Below are 14,013 nucleotides of genomic sequence, written 5' to 3'. Positions count from 1 at the left end.
TCTCATATTAAACACACTGTTTGTTAAAATATTATCACAGCATATGATAAGTCAAGCTGAGGGTTGATGTGGTCATACATCGAGGATATGAATGTTTGATCAGCCATTATGTTTGTTCCAATAACAGGTGATACAACACACACTCCTTTCATCACAAACCTGAAGATCAGAGTCAGACTCCAGACTAGAGGTCACAGCTCTGAGAACGAAAAGCGAGAAAAGGCCGAAAAGAAAACTAGTCTCCTTACTGGCTGTAGAACTTTTTCTGACTTTTTCCCTCTGAATTCAAAGATTTAATCTGATCTAAATTTTAAAATTTAAACTTTTTTTTTTCAAAGTTCAGAGGAAAAAGCTTGAATTCTGACTTTACCAGAGAATACCAGTATAATTTGAGAATCTGAATCTGAAATTCTTGATTTCATATCACAAGTAAGACATTTTCCTCACAACTCTAATGTGTGAAAATCAGCCTTAAAAATTCAAATATTAATTGTCAACATTAAGTATTTTCACAGAATTCTGTGATATACTTCTGAGCTTTTTTTCATAATTCAGGGCCATAATTCTGTTGAAGACGTGAATCTGACAGAGGGATTATGGCTATGGCTTTTTGACTCACAGTTTCAAAATTTAAGACAGCATTTTGAGGTAAAAGTCAGAATCAGACAGGATTAGAGATCTTGGAGTCAGAATCTGCCTCGTGGGATTACAGATTGACTTTTCCTTTGAAAAACTGTCAAATTCTTACTGGGATAACAGAAATAGGTCTTTTTCCACAGATTTTAGTAATATGGGTGTGAATTTGGAATAACATTTTAAGATTTAAGTCAGAATTCAGAGGAAAAAGGTAAATTTCTAGCTGACAGATCAAAGACTGACTTCCCTCCTTTGTATTATGACATTAATAGAGAGAATTCTGGCATTAATCTCAGAATTCTGACTGTGAAGTCCAAAAATACCTAGTGAAAATTTAGATTTAATTCAAATTTCAAACTTTTATCTTATATTCTTAAGATTTAAGTTAAAATGTAGACCATTTTTCCAGAATTCTGACTTTGAAATTAGAGTATGTTGTTTCAGAGAAACTAAAGCTGGATTTCTTACTGAATTATCAAGACAATGACTTCTTACTCCTGATTCTGTGATTCAAGTCAAAATTTGGGGCCTTTTTTCACAACAGTGTCTTTATTGGCCCTTAATTTAGAAAAAGTCAGAATACTAACATTAAATTATTCTGACCCTAAAATCAAAATCTGCTTCATGACTTTTGACATTATCGTAGTTCTTAATGAAATCTTGGAAGTCTGGCCATTAATTCAGACTCATTTATATTCAACTGCTTATCCCATTTACTCTTGCAGGTAGCTGAAGCCTATTCCAGCTGTCTTCAGGCAAGGGACCAGGTACACCTTGAACTAGTCTCCAGTCAATCGTAGGGCTGACACTCAGAGGCAGACAACCTTTCACACCCACACTCACACCTACAGGCAATTACAAATCATTATTTAACCTGATGAGCATGTTTTTGGAGTGTGGGAGGAAGCTGGAGTACCTGGACACAGACAAATTTAGGGAATTCTGATATCCAAGTCTGTATTTTGACCTGAATTTTGACCTTTCAAACAGACCATTTCCTTTAATTCTGCTATTTTTTGTAGGATTTTGTAAAAAAGAAAATTAAAAAAATTTTAAATTCTGACATAATAAATAAATAAACCAAAACCTCCACAGACATTTTCTTCTGGCACATTTCCTGTGGCCCTAATCTTATCCCATATCTTAATATATACTGTATCATGAGACTGTGAGACAATCCCTGACCTTAAGTCCAGTACAATAAAGCGGGTCAAAGTCTGCATATTAAACGATCAGGATGTACAACAGATAAAACAGATTTGGGTTTGACTCTGAAGTCAATCTCCACATTTAAGCTCAAACAATTACTTTACAGCTAAACTGTAGATTATTTCATGACGGCTGATTTGGGGTTTAACATGAGGCTTGAGCGGTCTGCTGGGTGAGAAAAAGAAACTGTGAATGTCTGAGGCTTTTCACACTCTCTCTGTCTACTTCCTCTTTTCATGAAGCTGTGTCACTGCAGCATCCGGTGATATGGAATATTTCTCTCCTGCTCCACTTATCTCATCCAGCAGCAGATGATAAGAAAAGTGAAACTGCTGCTTATTCAAACTCAGCTGCAGGATCGTTGAGTTTACAGATAATCCTAATCAGAGGTGTTATTGATGAGCCTGCTGATCTACAAGAGTCAGCCTGTGCAGCAGCGATTGCATCTGTAGTGACACCTGGAGGTTATTTCTCCACAACAGCTCTAAGAAAGCTGATTATCTGTGGAACCTGTTTGTTTGGATGTTTGCTCCTCATGTATGACCGTCTGACACAGACATATGTGGCAGAGCAGGTATGAGGAAGCTGCACGTGGTGCAGAAAATGCTCTTATTACCATGACGCCTGCATGAATTCTTTAACGTAAAATAGAGATGAGATGAGATGTAGTGATTCGAGAGGGGGTTATTTATCCTAATAAACTGAATCTTTCTTGTGTTTTAATCGCTGCCCCACTTTTTAGGGACTAACTGCTTCAATGCTTAATCCAAGCATTGTTCAGAGCTACTGGAACAACACAAAAGAAAGCACATGTGACTTTTTATGATCTTAACATGAGACCTTACAGTTTTATTGTAAGTGAGAGGTGGAGTAGAGGATTTCATGAGTACATGTCCTGTATTGGTTTTGGTTTTAACCCCATAATAAATAAATACAAATAAGCTCCATACACACAGCAGATACGTGTGTTGACTCTACAGGACAGGCTGTGTGTGTGTGTGGTTTTAGCTGATAAGCAGCAGTTTAGACAGTCAGTTGACTGAATTAAGCCTATTTGCCAGTCAGTGAGATTAACAGTGCAGTTTCACAGATACACTGATCCCAGATCAGATATTTAGACGCCAGACAGGTGCAGACAGCAGGCTAATGTGTTACTATCACCTTACTGTACATTTAATGTGAAACTGCATTCAGAAATAGCATCGTTTTTATGTGTCTCATCACCCGTTTTCCACTTCAGGGAAAACGAAACTCACAATAACAAGCTCTAATGACAGAAACCTCTAATTCTTCACCACAACAAGGCGCTCCTCCTCCCTGTGTTTTGGTGGAGATGTGACAGTGACAGCACCATACGCCTCCAATAAATCCACAATAGCATCCAAAAAATAACTGAAATGTGAATTTTTTATACGCCGAATTCAAAATTTAAGCCTATAGTTTAGGTTTAAATGTTGAGATGTGTGAAAAATGTCGTAATTTATGTGAAAAAGGCAGAAACACCAAAGGTATTGTATTTCTCAATGGAGTCTCGCGTGACTCCGTCCCGTCTCGCGTTAGCTCCCCGCTAGCCTCAAACCGTACCTCCCCAGATCCCGATCTTCAGCTGAGACTTGTCCAAGTTCTCCACATAGTCCCCGATGAACCTGTTGAGTAGGTCGCTGACCAGAGACTCGAAGACCATGACTTAAAGCTCCGGGTTGGACCCTGTTGGAGGGTCTCCGTGAGCCTGCACCTGGTTTCCTGTTCAGCTGATGTGATATGCGGGCGTTCGACTCTCTCCGGAATCCATTAGAGTGTTTGATTGATTAGTGCTGTCTGCGCGTCGACAGTAGGTGATGTGTGAGAGCGTATCGATCGGTCAGGTGACGGTGAGTCAGGACGGGAGGGTCTGTTTCTACAAAAAGACGGTGTGATTTGAATTTAATCTTGGTTCGATATCAAAGAGTCTAAATGCTAAAATAAATATTTCTGAAGAGTTATAACCCTGTGCTGAAGTAAATATTTCAAGACTAGAGGACATATCAGCAAACTTCTTTTTTTAAGCTTCATCCCTTCATTCATCTACCATCCTACATTGATATTTTTTCGTTTATGTTTACATGAGAAAATCTACAGCTTATCACAAAAATCGCAAAAGTGGTTGGTCAGTGCTGACTCAGAAAGGATATATAGGCCTACGGGGGTTTTATATATATATATATATATATATATATATATATATATATATATATATATATATATATATATATATATATATATATATATATATATATATATATATCCGTGTAAATGTGGTTTGATAAAATTAGTATTAACCAAGAGAAACGAGAATTAACACCGATTGTCTCAGTGCCACAGTTACAGTTGTGGCTACTAGAAGAGTTTACATATAATGCTGATCATATATATATATATATATATATATATATATATATATATATATATATATATATATATATATATATATATATATATATATATATATATATATATATATATCTTTCAGTTTGTCTGTTATTGCTAATTGGTTACATCAAAAATGTACCCTTACTGTGGTAATACTGGGTTTCATATTATGAGTTATCAAGCAACTTCCTCCAACACTCTATGTAATATTCACTTTGGTCTGTGTTTTGTTTGCTTGGTAAGATTTAGTTATTGTGAAAACTTCTTTCTACAAAGTAAATAAAAAAGGAAGAGGAGAATTTGTTTTTTGTGGATAGAAAAACATGTTAATCACATTAAAAAATACAATGTTCAAAGTCGAACTTATGAGATCATGTATCAACATGTTGACATTTTAAGACAATATCATTAAATAAAAAGTCAACATTAAGGCAGTGAAAGTAAAAAATTTTAAGGCCGTGAAAGTAAAAATTTTATATATATATATATATATATGTGTGTGTGTATGTATATATATATATATATATATATATATATATATATATATATATATATATACGAGATTTAAAACAAAATTAATTGAAAATAAAATGATAAGACTCAATATCAAAAATGTGCGACAAAAATAAAAACCGATGGAATAAAGTTAAATGAGGAGCCTTAAAGTTGAAATGATTTGAAAAAAGTCAGAACAATGCTTGAAAAAATGTTTTTTGAAAAAAGTAAAAAATAATCAGCCAAAAGTAAAAATAAAAAAAGAAATGAGATTAAAACAAAACTATAATAAACAATAAAAACAGTGTATAAGAAAATAAAAAGAAAAAAATATGAGACAAAAAATAAAGTTATGAGATGGGAAGTAAAATTAATACTACTTTGGATTTCAAAATTGTGAAGAGGTGAATTATTCATTCTGTTTTGGTCTGAAGTTTTAATGAAAATATTATTCAAAATGAAAAATGAGTTTTGAGGTCCATTGTTTTGGAGAAACTAAAGACAGCCTGGTGTTTTGTTTAAGTGTTGTTTGAGGAAAGAATGAGGCACTCATTGTTTGTGTCAGATGTTCCCTGAGAGCAGAGACAGTGGATGAGGACACTGCAGCCAACACTTATGTACCACAGGTATCGCAGGTATGTGTCCTCTTTAACCCTCCTGAAATCCGCTGACAGATTCAAGTCGCCCCAAGGCTCAGAAACATAATAACACATGCTGAGGGGACTGCATGTTTCTGTTTGAGTTTCTGAAAACAGAGAACACAGGGTGCACCATTTCTTAAGTCACAGCTCTTCAATAGTTAGATTACATGTTAGTGTCACAGTGTCACTGTTTTACATACAGTTTGTTACTAAATGAGCCGAGGTGACCCCCTAAAGGATCCCCTGAGGGTGAAACACTAAAACTGAAAACTAACTACCTCAAACAACCTTACAAAAGGAAACCCTAACTAACCCTCTGAGTGAGAAGTTTCAGTGACATGCCAGGCTTTGCTTTAGGAGAGTGCTGGAGGATAACCAATCACAAGCCACAGATGGTTCAATTTAAAATAGTTGATCATTTAATCAAAGAGCCCTTATAAAAAAGTATTTTAAATAATTAAAATCTAAAATGTAATAATTTAATTTAACATATTGCCTCTCAATCCCATTACATTTATGTTTATGTTCATACTTTTTCAATATTTATATTAAAGAGCTATGGGCAGGCCTTGGTGTTTGAGGCCCTCTCTTTTGGAAGATCCCTTTGTGATGACCTAATCATTTCAGTATTGTATAGATCTTGTGCTAATTTCAGAACGTAGTGTCGTGACCAGTTCACAGACAGATTCAGGGATTTCTACAACATATAAATGCGAAGAGGTTTAAAAATCTGCACACGCTCAGTCTGAACATGCTGCATTGAGACTTTATATCCCCTCTTTACAGGGACTATGTGGAGTTTCTAAGTGATCTTGAAAAAGTCTCCCTTCTAGATATGCGTTTTAAGACATGCCTTTGAAGACAGCCTATGTGAGACGTTGTGATGTTGCTCCACACTGAACTCTAGTGTTCACCTGAAGCACCTCACCTCTTTAACCTTTGTTTCCACAGCAACTCCATCTGAATCATGAAGTACAATTGTTATTTACCATGAAGCCACCTGACCTGCTTCATTAAAAAAAAACATTTCCTGCTGATGGACGTCATCAGCCGTTTAAAGTTCAGGGAATTGGCACCATTTTTGTTGTTGGACGAGGAGGAGGATGAAGAGTTTAATGGAGGAAGCAGCTGATCTAATGTTCTCTGATCAAACACCCCGCTTGTTTCAGAAACAGAGTGGATGTTCAATAAAACGCACGGCTTGGGTTATTAGGTGTAGAGGAACATTTTTATTATCATCCAATTAGAGAATATTCCAGAAATATTCGGATGTAAACAAACACATCAGGGAGTTCATGTCGCTCTGCTCTTTTTTTATCCAGAGGACACTTCTAATCACACAAACCTCACAGTGTTCCTGTTTTTTTATTCTCTTAATTTAATCTGTTCGCATATGGAGTCCATCAGACACACACAAACTCACGGGCACGCTTTCACTTGCAGCAGAATCAGCATCCGGTCATCTGTCAGCCTCCATCTGATTGTTTCTGAAGTCCCACAAGTTCAAAACCCAACCCCTAATTACTTTATTATCATACCCTCTGATGGTCATGTGACCTCCCTCCTCTCAGAGGCCTTTAAATCGCCCCTCTGACCCCTGAGACACAGAGAGGGACGACAGCGACAGGTGAGTAACCTCTCTGCCTGTGTATGTCTATGTATGTGTAAGTCAGGGTCTGTCTGTTATAGCTTAAATTTTTTCAAAAGCGATCAAGAAACACGTATGGGTTAAAATGTCCAACATTCAGTAATAATACAAAACATAAAATTAAACTATAAAATAGAATATGTCACAATTCCATTATATACAATTTTTCAAGTCCTATTAACATGTTTTTTCTGATAAATTGATACAACAATCTGCTTTCATGTGTTGCAATCTACTGATTTGTTCCTAATCTTTCTGATGGGCTAACATGCAATTAAACCGCAATGATAATTGGGCGGTATTGTGTTTTGGTTTTGTGAACTTCACGCACAAATATTCATGCAAATTTTCAACCTCAGATAGGGGTTTGATTGCACTTTTTTAAAGGAGTTTTACACTTTAAAAGTGTGCATTTAACCTCAAATATCAAGCTCTAACAACTCGTTGCAGAGAATTGTTGAATGTCTTGGTGATGATGGGCTTTACAATGCAGCAAAAAGACACTCATACTCAGCAAATATTGAATCCAGAATTATTTTCTCTCTCTCTCTCTCTCTCTCTTTTTTTTCTTGTGGAAAAAAGTGGTCTGTTAGACTTAATTTGAGGGACATTCTCCTGACAAGTCCAGAAAAAAAAGTTTTCTTTCAAGATGATTAAAGACAAAAATAAAACTTGAATTGTTTTTAAAAAGTAAGAAAAAATGCGCTTAAGAGATCAGAAAAATGCACATTCTTGTGTAGTTTCTTGCAAAAAGGCATTGCCATTTGATTTTTATGTAGTGCAGAGAACAAATGAGTTAAACTTATTGAATAATGTGTTGTAGCTATGTGTTAAGGGTTTGCTGTTTTTGAGGAAGGCTTGGAGACAGAATCTGCCTCTCTGACTTGTGTCATCATCGTCAGTTAGTTCTTTCTTCTTCTTCCTTTTTTTAGTGATTTTCTGTATGTTTGAAACTGTATGGTGTATAAGCACAGTGGTTTCCAAAGTATGAGACTTGAAATGTCTTCCAAAGTTTTGTGCATGGGTTGTTTGTCTCATTGCTCCCCCTATACATTTATTCTCTCAAAGGAGATATGCAAATTAATCACTTACAGCAACAAGAAAAAAAAATCCTTAAATTTTAGCTGTGAAGCAAAAGACACTAAATCAATGGCAAAAGAAATCTTTTTAAAAGATAAAAGAGTGAGGTGAAGATTTAGAGACACCTAATAAGCACATGGATGACACAAGTGCTTTCGAGGAGAACAGTATTTGGGTATGACTTGTGCAACAAAACATCAGATTATGAAAAGGTAAAACCAGCAACTTAAGGACTCTGCACAGTAAGAGCTGGATACAAAATATAAATTCCTCCAAAGGATAGTTCAGTAGAGATATGAAGGAAAATCTTGTCCTGTCACTTAAAGGTCTAAAGTCACTGACTTGTCCTTTGTTTTTAAGCAGACTGCATTTGTTGTTGCGTTGCATCTAGAGTGGATCTTTCTGAAGAAGCTAAGGATTGTGGGAGTTGCAGTTCTTCTCAGACAACAGGATGTTTGGCACTGTGCTCCTCTGCTGTTGCTCCTTCACTCTGCTGAGTCTCTCTTCTGCTCTGGTTCATGGAAACATCCCTCTGGATGACGCTCCGGCTGCAGGTCGCAGAGCCGACACCTCTTACCTGTCAGACATAAGTGAGTAACTTCTGTTTGATTGCTTCCAGCTTCGTGGAGGGCAGGTAATGAGACTGGCTAATGCCTTTTTTGTCTGCTGCTCAGCAGAGAGAGGCCATGCCCCCGATCCTGTGCATGACCCCGCCCTCCTGCCTGTCGACTCGGTGGAGGATCACTTCCTGATGGACACCTATGATGAAGTATGTGATGCTTATTCTTGGATAAAAATGCTTTAATTTGATTCAGCATTTAGTTTTGGGTAAAAGTATAAGCAATAAAGCAAATAGGAGGCTGGTGTTCCTCATGGAAGCAGTCTTGGTCCTCTTCTGTTTTCATCAAAAGTTAAATCCTCCCTTTGATTGATGTTGGATCATGAATTTAATTCACTGTTATGCTGATGACACATATGTATATCTACAGGCCTTGGGTGGAAGGTGGTTTGTGGAGTAGAGAGTCTTAAAGAGACAGCAGCAAATATACATTTTTTCAAACAGAGGCTGATTTGCAGTAGGATTTGTTTGAGCTGTAACAACAGGTTGAAACATTGAAACCCTTCCTGTCCCCGTTTCTAGGACTCATCAGCAGGTTTGCAGCTGCAGGGTCGAGCCATGCGTTCCCCTCGTCGCTGCATCCCCCACCAGCAGTCGTGCCTGGGTTACCCTCTGCCCTGCTGCGACCCCTGTGACACCTGCTACTGCCGCTTCTTCAACGCCATCTGCTACTGCCGCCGGGTGGGCCACGCCTGCCCTCCCAGACGTACCTGAGAGGAACACACGGGCTGCTGACAGGAATCACGTTAAAGCTCTTACTCTTCTAGTTGTATAAAATGTGATGTTTGTGAAACAAAGTGTGAAGTAAAATATATTTTCAGAAGTCAAATGAATGTGTTTGGCATCATTAACTGTAAAAAAGACAACAAGGGGGTTATCACAGACTGTGCAGGCCTGAGAAATGAGATGACGTTTGAGTTATTTGGATGTTTGAGTCTGTGAATGAAGCCACGCTGGAAAACATGGATATCTTATCAAGCAAAAAACATTGTTTTTGACTTAAAACAAGACAAATTCACCTGACTAGTCCAGAAAAAATGTCTTGTTTCAAGTTGATTGAGACAAAAAATCAGGTCTGAATTGCTTGAAGTAAATAAGAAAAATCTGCCAAATGAACAAGAAAAATTTGCTTGAAACTAGATCAATGTCTTAATACTAAAGTAACTTTTCTCTTATTCCATTGGCTGATTTTTTTTCTTGCTTGTTTTGAGCAATTCAGACCTCATTTTTGTCTTTGAACAACAAAACAACAAGACATTTTTGTCTGGACTAGACAGGTGAATTTGGCTTGCTTAAGTCTAAAAAGACATTTTCTAAGGAAAATAAGACAAAAACACTTGATAATAATACCATTTTTTTTGCAGTACAGATGAACACCCCAACATTCAATATCCCCAATCAAAAGAAAATATTAAAAACAATATGATTTTATTGTGCAAATTTAATGATAGAGCATCTCAAGCTGACTCCATCGTTACTGAGTCATATTTCGCTCTGACAAAACATTACGAGACCAGCGCAAGGTTCTCTTACGTCAAATCTTTGTGTGTTTCAGCCAATTTTGTCCTGTGTCTGCACACCTTGTTCTGCTTAATGATGGACTGGTTAGTTCCCCCCACCTGATCCAAATCTGATTTAAAGAGGAAAAGGACAAAAACAATGCTTTGACCATCACTAGTGTAGAGTGAGGAATAAGGGTTAAAGTCTACCTTTAATGTCAGAGGGATCAGAGGGATCAGAGGGGTCAGAGGGATACAGAGGGCGTCAGGTTGCTTTCACTCTCCAAACTACTCCGACGACGGTTCATAAGAACCAGATCAAGAAGCAAAAAGCATCAAGTAATAACAAAGCTACAGACATCAGAGGACCAAAACCACTCTCCACTCTCCGCTGAGCAGGATGAGATCAGTTTGTTGTCAAGTAAAATTATCTTGACCAGTTTTAAGACGTGTTCTTATTTATTGCAGTGTTATTATCTTGTACCTAGGCTCCCCTTTTTTTGCAGTGTGATAATAAGACATGGGAATTTTAAAAAAATGTCTGTCAGGGGGTAGAAGTCACCACATAATGCTGGAACCAGTCTGAGAGTTCAGTGTTAATAAAGGAGAGGGACAGATCTGGTGTAGAGTTCATGCATTTTATTGGTGTTATGAATCTGAAAGCTGTCCCATGTGACAAGCTTAGTTGGCAGCGATGGTCTGGTCCATCCAGGCGCGGAGCTCGGTGACACGGGCGTACACACCGGGCATGGTGGGAGTGCAAGTGCCGCTGCCCCAGGACACAATACCGACCAGGGTCCAGGCTCCAGCCTTCTCACAGACCAGGGGGCCACCAGAGTCACCCTAAGGGAAACAACCACCGATTATTAGCAACATATAGAGAATGAAAACAGCTCAGGATGTGGGTTTCATCTGTCGGCACCACTTACCATGCAGGAGGAAGCTCCAGCGGCTCCAGCGCAGATCATCAGGTCGGAGATCTTGCTACCCCAGTACTTCTTGCACTGGTCGTTGGTCAGCAGAGGGAGGGCGGCCTGCTGCAGCAGGGCAGGGGTGTCGGGAGCTACAACGCAGAAACACACAAATCATGACTGACTCAGCAAAAGCTTAGATTTTGTTCTGCCTGCTTTTGCTCTCCATTCTGAGCATTTATTATACTACAAACAGACACCACTTCCTGCTCCTCTGTGATTGGCCAGCTAAAGCAGGCACACTCACCGTTGTAACGGGTCAGGCCCCATCCACTGGTCACGCATCTCATGCCTCCAGCGAAGTTGTCTCCGGTCTCGGCGACGCAGACAGGGGACACACGCATGTTCATCTGAGCAGGGCTGGCGAGCTTGATGAGCAGGATGTCGTTGTTGATGGTGAAGCCATTGTAGTTGGGGTGCTTGAACACCTGTCAGGTAGAGACGACAGTGTCACGACTTGAGGATGAACGAGAACACGAGACATGACGTTTAGTGAAGTTTTCGTCACTCACCTTTCCGACCTTCATGACCTGGATGTCCTCAGCGTTGGAGGAGCGGTCATGCTCTCCAATGATGACGCGGTGGGAAGTTCTGCAGGAAGAATTTAGTGTCATAAAAATTGAAAATCTTATTTGTTGAAACCTGAATGGGCGGACATGTTTACCTGACGTTACAGTGAGCAGCGGTCACAACCCAGTTCTCGTTGATGAGAGAGCCTCCACAGAAGTGGAAGCCGGTGTAATCCTGAAACACAAACATCAATGAGTGTGTGTTGGAAACAAATTGTTTGTTTTTGTGGGTGTGTGCTGTGTTTGATTGTTTACCTGAAGGGACACCTGCCAGGGCCAGGAGTGGGGCACTGCCTCCTCACCGTTCACGATACGAGAGTATCCAGTGATGACGGGGGAGATGGCGGGGTTGCCGCAACCTGGTGACATCGTAGTGATGTAATTTAAAACTTGTATAATGTAAACAGGAAGTGTTTATCTATGTCAATTAATCTGTCCACACAGCTGTGAGTCAACGTATTCCTTCATTTAAGGCCATTTTTGATGATCATCATTCCCCTTTAAAAAATATTTTTCCTCAGTCAGACATCACTCTATTTTCGGTTTAACTTTTAGCCAGGAAATATTTTTTTGTGCCCCCTGCAGGACATGAAAAAGAACGCAGGTTGCACTTCTCTCCAGCTTCTGAAACTAACACGCCAAGATGCAGAGGGCTGCTCTTGCAGAAATTAAGCAGCAGGAAAAATTTGAGGTGTAATCAGATTAAATTCTGCTTGCATTCACATATGCAGCCCACCTGGAAAATTTGTGAAATTTTCAAGAGTTCTGTGTATGTGTGAATAAATCTAGAGATACATTCATCTGTTTAAACTTGAAAATAGAAAACAATGAATAATACAATAAAATGGTAATGATAGTAAAAACAAACAACCTATGAAACTCCTGCTAGGATGCTAGGATAAATCTTACAGATTCAGAGTCAGATTGAGATTCTTTCTCACCGTAGGCGGCGCCGACGAAGGCGAGGCAGGAGAGGATCCACAGGAAGGCCATGGCTCGATCATGTCGGCTCTGTCTGAGCCAGTGGCTTTTATACGGCAAGGATGCAACATGATTGGACAAAAAAAGAGACCAGGCAGAGGACATCTTATCAGAGACGCTGGGAGTTTGGACAGGTGGAGCTGACGGTGAGTTTTCCACTGGAGAAGGCGCAGAGGAGGACTCCAGAGTTTTCATGTAAAGCTTCAAAGACCAATGATTATTTTTTTTAACTGTCTAAGAACACATTTAAGGAAAGATGCTTGATTATGAAGTCGTCAAAAGAAGCAGATCTCAATAGTTCAAGACAAGATTAGTCCTGCATCATCTCTGATGTACAAAACAAACAGCTGGACTGCACTTTTTACCTGTCCTTTGAGTTTTCTCTTGGACTCAGGCTTACATGTGTATTTAGGCAGGAATCTGGGCTACTTTAGCTTTCTCTGAATGCTGAAGAATGGAAATCACAACCCTCATTTGTTAGATGTTTTAGGAATTATACTTGCCAAGTGTCACCAGACATGCAGGGGTGTATGAAGGTGTTTGCATGGTTGGATGTGCGATTTGGAGAGGTCATTTTTATATATGTATACTGAAACATCTGTGCAGAGTTCAGGGTAGAGGTTTAAGGGTCAAACTCTAGTGTTCACTTAAGTAACTGCAGAAGATGTTAGACTCATTAGTTTTGCTGATATAAAGCTTCAGAACTTTGAATCAGAAACAAATGAATGACATCACAGAAAATTTGTCCTCATGTTGAGTTATCAAAAGTAACAGAAACATCAAAAAGAAGAAACACTGATGCCTGGAGAAGTACCAAGGGCTGTAAGAGGAACAAGAGTAGATGTGAGGAGTGAAGACAACAACACAATCCTCATTCACTTCATAAAAGAAAAAAGAAAAAAAAGAAAAAGAAACAAGAAATGTAATCAAGTGTTTTGTCTAATTTTCAGTCAAAATTGTCTTATTGGACTGAAAGGGACTGTGAGGAGGATCTGTTTAAAGTAGAATGCAGAGACAACTTATGGCCCGGTGTCCCACGCACACACTGGTGAAGCCGTGACTTCACAAGGTGTGTGTTTGTTTTGTTAATGAATGGAGAACTGATCTTCTTTTTAACTCTACTTTTCTTTGTTCAAGACAACTTTGTCACTGGATACAATTCCACGTGGTAAGGAATTTTTCAAAGTTGCCTGGCGTTACAGTTTGAAATTTGACGACAAGCAAAATTTGTCTGTTTATACTTAAGCTTAGTGGCT

At 38.7% G+C, this 14,013-nt stretch overlaps 3 protein-coding genes across 12 annotated transcripts in view; 1 reads left to right on the top strand and 2 right to left on the bottom strand.

Annotated features, from left to right (window-relative positions):
* vps13c (vacuolar protein sorting 13 homolog C) overlaps positions 1–3,615 on the bottom strand; it is a 52,531-nt gene extending 48,916 nt beyond the window's left edge. For all 8 annotated transcript variants that reach the window (XM_074665586.1, XM_074665588.1, XM_074665589.1 and 5 more), the window contains exon 1: positions 3,430–3,615. In XM_074665586.1, the coding sequence (XP_074521687.1) occupies positions 3,430–3,529 (100 nt within the window). In that variant the 5' untranslated portion in view covers positions 3,530–3,615. The remainder of the gene's footprint in view (positions 1–3,429) is intronic.
* Positions 3,616–6,970: 3,355 nt separating this feature from the next.
* agrp (agouti related neuropeptide) lies at positions 6,971–9,578 on the top strand. 3 transcript variants are annotated; one of them, XM_074666967.1, is made up of 4 exons: positions 6,971–7,017; positions 8,510–8,708; positions 8,796–8,887; positions 9,260–9,577. In XM_074666967.1, exons 2-4 carry the CDS (start codon positions 8,570–8,572, stop codon positions 9,449–9,451), a joined length of 423 nt encoding a protein of 140 aa, XP_074523068.1. In that variant the 5' UTR covers positions 6,971–7,017; positions 8,510–8,569; the 3' UTR covers positions 9,452–9,577. The 3 variants fall into 3 exon arrangements, with proteins under 3 accessions (XP_074523068.1, XP_074523066.1, XP_074523067.1); XM_074666965.1 differs by having other exon boundaries at positions 8,793–8,887; XM_074666966.1 differs by lacking the exon at positions 6,971–7,017 and having other exon boundaries at positions 8,488–8,708; positions 8,793–8,887; positions 9,260–9,578.
* A 1,339-nt stretch (positions 9,579–10,917) lies between these two features.
* Positions 10,918–12,769, bottom strand: LOC141787937 (chymotrypsin A-like). The gene is made up of 7 exons (XM_074666689.1): positions 12,718–12,769; positions 12,032–12,135; positions 11,872–11,951; positions 11,720–11,798; positions 11,455–11,635; positions 11,166–11,299; positions 10,918–11,079 (listed from the first exon to the last, which is right to left on the bottom strand). The coding sequence occupies exons 1-7, from the start codon at positions 12,767–12,769 to the stop codon at positions 10,918–10,920; spliced, it is 792 nt and encodes a 263-aa protein (XP_074522790.1).
* Positions 12,770–14,013: the final 1,244 nt, after the last annotated feature.

Source organism: Halichoeres trimaculatus, unplaced genomic scaffold, assembly GCF_033239565.1.
Source record: "Halichoeres trimaculatus isolate MK-OKI-2021-1 unplaced genomic scaffold, fHalTri1.1 fHalTri1_scaffold_3, whole genome shotgun sequence".
Classification (NCBI taxonomy): domain Eukaryota; kingdom Metazoa; phylum Chordata; class Actinopteri; order Labriformes; family Labridae; genus Halichoeres; species Halichoeres trimaculatus.
Note: the sequence above shows the minus strand (reverse complement) of the source record. Positions and strands in the feature narration are given on the sequence as shown.

Coding starts and splice junctions, on each gene's coding strand:
- agrp (XM_074666966.1), top strand. CDS start 8,570: ATGTTTGGCACTGTGCTCCTCTGCTGTTGCTCCTTCACTCTGCTGAGT. Junction 8,709..8,792: donor CTCTTACCTGTCAGACATAA/GTGAGTAACTTC, acceptor TCTGCTGCTCAG/CAGAGAGAGGCCATGCCCCC. Junction 8,888..9,259: donor TGATGGACACCTATGATGAA/GTATGTGATGCT, acceptor CCCCGTTTCTAG/GACTCATCAGCAGGTTTGCA.
- LOC141787937 (XM_074666689.1), bottom strand. CDS start 12,769: ATGGCCTTCCTGTGGATCCTCTCCTGCCTCGCCTTCGTCGGCGCCGCC. Junction 11,952..12,031: donor CCTGGCAGGTGTCCCTTCAG/GTAAACAATCAA, acceptor TTTGTGTTTCAG/GATTACACCGGCTTCCACTT. Junction 11,636..11,719: donor AGGTCATGAAGGTCGGAAAG/GTGAGTGACGAA, acceptor TCTACCTGACAG/GTGTTCAAGCACCCCAACTA.